Raw genomic sequence first — 5,482 nt, 5'->3', positions numbered from 1 at the left:
TTTTACCCTTTGGGATCAATATGTTTTTGTGGACATTCCAATGATCCAAAAAATTATAGTGTGTGTGTGTGTGTGTGTGTGTGTGTTCACTATTAGTGTTAATAATGTTTGTGGTTTTAACTCATGCTATTTTAAGAAGTTAAAATTATGTATCAATAGGTAGGTGGTTTGGTTGTTTAGCCGGTTGCATGCAAAAAAACATCTGACTTATAAAAGCTTTTCTATGTAATATGTAAATCATCTTCATATGTTTATTAAAAATAATATAGTTTGTCAAAAACAATATAATTTTAGTGTTGTTTGATTTTACTATTGAGTCAATTTTGTATCTACGGACCTAAACTAAGATCATGTATGGTAGAGATAAAATAAGACTAAGGGAAGACTTTTTTTACCAACTTCAATGTAAAGATATACCAATTTACACATTAGTCAATGCATAAAAGGCAATCTTACCAAAATAAACTCAAAACATTAAAGAAAAAACATAAACATACAATTTCATCATTACACAATTATATCAATAATTTGAAAAAATAATCTCAAAACATCCTTTTCACCAAGGGTGGAGCTGCATTGAATTGACATGTAAAACATTGTGGATAAAATTATGTTTAGCATACCTTGTAATGAATAAGATTACATTAAAATTTAGTACTAAATGTTTTGAAGGAAAGAAGAATTAGAAATGGATTAAGTAGTAAAAAAAAAAAAAAAAAACACTTTATATATGCTGTTCTCAAGTGTGTGTATAAAATACAAAAGGGAGTCATAATAGAAGTCTAAGATAACAAGGCAGTTACTGCTTCTGTGCTCCAGAGCCTGTTGTCATTGAAGGGCAAGGAATACATCTGATGAATATCTGACAATTTTGCAGACATACTTCCTTCAAAGGGTTGCGAGGCAGTGGAAGAAGAGGATGCATGATTGTTGGGGGAGTAGAGATCATCGATGCGATTTTCAACTACAATTGACTTCTTTTTCTCTGCTTCTCTGTAACCCCATTCTCTGGGAAGATCCTCTGCAATTGACATGCCGTGCACCTTCCCAAGGCCCCCAAGAAAGTTGGACGCTTCGTTCTGCATCCTTGCAGAAAATGATTCAAATGTGGGCGTGGGCGGCAGCTCTTTCAATTCATGCTGGGTAGAAAATGATATGTAGTCATCTCTATCACCTGCTTCTGTTCGAGGCAAACGATCCAGTCTTTTGTATATTCGACAGAGCACCCAATCATCCAACTGAAAAACACAAAAGTTAAGGAGAATCAAATGGGTATCGGAGAATTGATATAAACGGTTCAGAATTGTTTTTGGATTCAAATGTGTTGGGAGATTTTATGTCAATGTTTTGATTGTAGGATCACATTTTATTATTTCTTTTTTTTCTTATTTTAGATTATTCAGATGGTGAATAGATCATGGAGTGTGATCCCAAACATTGATATAAAAAGATCCATCATAATCGAATTAAAAAATAATATTGAAAAGCTTTATGAATTGTGAAAATTTGATGTCATTGATTAAAATAAACTAACAACTAGCCCACTTACTCTCATGGATCCTTTTCTGTCTGGTGCACGGACAGGGCCAATAAGGCGGTACTCATGCATGATCCACTTGGTCTTTGCTCCTTTGGGAGGTTTGCCCTTGTAGAACACAAGGGCTTTCTTCACTCCCACTTGAAGAGAGCTTCCCGATATGATCACGGGCTTATCTGTGCCCGTGGCCTTCCAGTATCCACAGCCAGCCGCTCGATTGGGGCGGGCTCCATTTGGGTACTTCCGCTCTCTTGGGCTGAAGAAATACCATTCCTGCTCACCAAACTTTGCCATTTCTGACAACCAAAGAAAGACCCTTCTGTATTTTCATTGAGAGAAAGAAAGAGGAAAAGAAAACATCATAGAAGACTAGAATGTATTGATGATCTATTGTTTCTGGATTCAATTGTGTGGGAGTGTTTAGCTTCAATCAAATCTAGAAACAGCGGATCATCAACATAACATTATGAAAAATTAGAATGTGTTGATGATCTGTTGTTTGTGAATTTGATTGTGTGAGAGTTTCTAGTATCAATCGAATCTAGAAACTTAAATTTGTCAACATAATAAATTTTGAAAATCTAATGTCATTAATTAGAATGTGGGCCAAATTACTCGCCTGGTAATTCCCATGGGTCGAACTTATAGAGATCCACATCTGCAATGATGGAGAGAGGCAGGGGAGATGCAGAAAGCTTGTTCTGGAGGTAATGGGTAACGAGCTCTTCATCAGTGGGATGAAATCTGAAACCCGGAGGCAGCTGCAGATAAGTGCTGAGTCCTTCTTCCATTGTCAAATGATTTTAAATTATTGGGAAGAGCAGGGGATGGCAGGGGATTAAAACATTGGCGCCTCACACAAGCCTCCAAACCAGTCGTTTTTTCGAAACTTCAGGGAAAGTATGCGTGTTCTTAAAGCAATGATAAAGTGTGCAGTTTGAACGTTGACAATGGCGAGCAATTCCATTCCAAGGAAGGATTTGGCGTGTGGAGGTCGAAATGGGTTGTGGGCATTGAGAGCGAATCATGGAACACTGTGCTTGTTCTTCCCCATTGCCCATGCTTTCGTCCTGGTCAACCTGTCAATTTTCCTACCAGCCCCCAAATCTTTTCCATTTTAGCCCAATTTTTTAATATCTGCTCCCCATTTCCCCGCAGGATTATATGATAAACAAATCTCCGTTTTTTAATTTGAAAGGATAATGATGATTGTGATTCCAATTTGTTAACAGGGATTGATTAGGGCCCAGAAGTTTTCTTCAAAGAATTCAGCACGTGAGATAAATGAAGAGGTGAGCTGCGAGCTCAGCTTAGCTTTTCGTGCAATAATAAACGTAATTTGTTAGGTAGAGTTCGACTTCCGAGTTCAATCCCTGTGCGCTGGTGATCAGGGATTGGAAGGACTTTTTCCTTTACTCCCAGGTTTACATCATAAATCTTCATATGAAATTGTATTTCTCATATAAAATAACTGAATTGGCTGGCTCTTTCTTTTGGCTAACCAGGAGTTTGGGACGGCGGATACGAACCGACATTTTAATTATAAGAAAAAAACCAACCCTGTCATGACGCCAGCAGAATGTAAATCTAGAACCCTTCTTTGTCTTACTCTTTTCTTTATTCTTTTTGGCTTTGGCTTACTTAAACATGACTCTCGCCCTAATTTGCTCTTCCAACCATATTCATTCCATGACCTCCGCATTCTCTATGTCTTGCACACGGTAATGTCCCTTACACGCTAGGGAAGAGGGTCTCTTGGTGCTGGCTATGTTGTTAGGGGTCCTCCACATCACTCGCTGATATGTCATTTTATTCCATCTCATGTCTATGAAGCGTCCATGTGTCTATTTTTCAGTTATCTTCATCACCCATGTTTTAATGTGCATTTTTCCATTCTATTAGCACACGTTCTAATTCTATCTCTCCATCCATCTCTTCCCCCTTAACTATCTTCATCACACTCATTATAGTGCATGCTTTTTCACCTGGTTGGCATTCTTTCCAAAAATGCATCTAGTTGAGGTGTTTTGTGGCATGGATTGGTGGTGGACATGTGTTCATGGCTTATTTGTTCACCGCCATGTTAGTATGTAATACTGAACATGGATTTACTACACATTACTTCACCACTTCCACACACCAACAATTTCATTGCATTTATGTTTGGATGCTTTGAGTCCTCTACAACTCCATTCTCTAATCACTTGACAATGTTCATCATGTGTCGTAGGATGTGTCATGGAGCACTTTTGCTTTGCTATTGGTGAGGTTGGGAGCCATGGCACTGTCTGCAATTTTTTCTTTTTGCTATGTTTTTGAACACATTCATCAAAAAGGAAAATATGAGCTAATGAGTATAGTAGATTTTGTGGATGCAAACATAGGTGAGGTTATCTATCAAACTTCACTAGGCAAGTGATCTTGTAACAATTTCATCCCCTTACCTGTTTATATTTATTTCAATTGATTTTTGATGGTTATGTTATTTGATTTTTATTGCAATATATAAACACCTACCATATATGATTGCATTTTAGCTCCCACTCTACATGTCACTAAAAAGAAGCAAGCATGTGTGTGTGTGTGTATACATATATATATATATATATATATATATGTGTGTGTGTGTGTGTGTGTGTGTGTGTGTGTGTGTGTGTGTGTGTATACACATATATATGTATATATACATATACACACATATATGTATATATACATATACATGTACATACATACACATACACATACACATACACATACACATACACATACACATATAGTGTCGTAAATTGCACCTAATGTAATTTCACGCTACATAAGTGCCTCTGCTTTACATTGATTGGAAAATTCTTTCATCACCTTGTCCCTTTGCCTATTTCATGGTCACCCTTTGCTTTGTCTTTTTCCCAACTTCATTAATTGATTGACTCATGGCCATGTGTGTGTCGTAGAGATGTTTGCGTGTTGCGCTAGCGTCTCAAGAATTTACAATTGGAAGGTGGTTGTTGAAGCATTACACTTGTGCCTGATAGAGCTCATAACACCTCTTCCCACAACCATCGACATTGGTTTCATTCTTAGGCTTCATATCCTACCTTGGGAGCTTCATTTTGGCTCTCTATGAACGTTGTTGGCCCTTTATTAATGCTATATTCACTCTATGCATCCTTTCTAGCTATCTCTTACCAATGTCAAGCAATCTTGGCTCTCTCAAATTGTGAAATTCGTGCTCGAGACTCTCACCATTCTCATGCTTTGAGGAAGACTTTGTGCTTCTTCTTGTTCATCTGGAAAGCTCTCCGCTTTGGGTGTGAAAGGGGAGTTTTTCTCTTCTCATTATTATTTACATTAGCATATTGATTATTATGTTTACTTTCTATTTCATTTATAATTGTATCTACCAATCTATCTTGGTTGTTTATGGGGGTGGAAACACCAAAACAAGGGTTTGACTATGGTAGACCTCTAAAATGCAGCCTCAATGTTTTCTTTTCTTGCTTGTGTGCAAGTTGTTGAGAGGAGTTTATTGCTGGAAGCTTCATTCATGGACTAGTTGTGAGTTTGTTTATTTCCCTTTGTTCGTCTCTTTTATTTAAGCATCTATAATCATTTTTCTACATGTGTCCTCAGGCAAAGAACTAATAGAGGTCCTCAAATGATCTTTGTGACTTATCCTGTGTTATCTACTGAGCACATAACATCTTTGTGCTTTGTGCTCATCATGAGTGGAGAAGCTAATTAGTGAGTCCCCGAGAGGTTGATATCCACTTGTCGGAGTGGTTCAATTTCCCCCCTCTACATTTTGGTGAACCCAACTTGAAGCTTGTCTTGTGTAATTAACTTCAAAACATTTAATCATTTTCCTTAACTATTATTTCATTAGCACTCTTCAAACATTTCTACATCATCAAACCTTGAGTTGAGTGGTGGCCCATTCATTAACATGGT

General features: G+C 37.4%; 1 protein-coding gene across 1 annotated transcript; it reads right to left on the bottom strand.

The window, feature by feature from the left end:
- Positions 1 to 578: 578 nt before the first annotated feature.
- LOC131064221 (NAC transcription factor 32) lies at positions 579 to 2,616 on the bottom strand. Its single transcript, XM_057998307.2, has 3 exons — positions 2,157 to 2,616; positions 1,550 to 1,833; positions 579 to 1,238 (listed from the first exon to the last, which is right to left on the bottom strand). The coding sequence occupies exons 1-3, from the start codon at positions 2,326 to 2,328 to the stop codon at positions 783 to 785; spliced, it is 912 nt and encodes a 303-aa protein (XP_057854290.2). The 5' UTR covers positions 2,329 to 2,616; the 3' UTR covers positions 579 to 782.
- Positions 2,617 to 5,482: the final 2,866 nt, after the last annotated feature.

Source organism: Cryptomeria japonica, chromosome 1 (assembly GCF_030272615.1).
Source record: "Cryptomeria japonica chromosome 1, Sugi_1.0, whole genome shotgun sequence".
NCBI classification, from domain to species: domain Eukaryota; kingdom Viridiplantae; phylum Streptophyta; class Pinopsida; order Cupressales; family Cupressaceae; genus Cryptomeria; species Cryptomeria japonica.
This window is presented reverse-complemented; position numbering and strand designations above follow the sequence as displayed.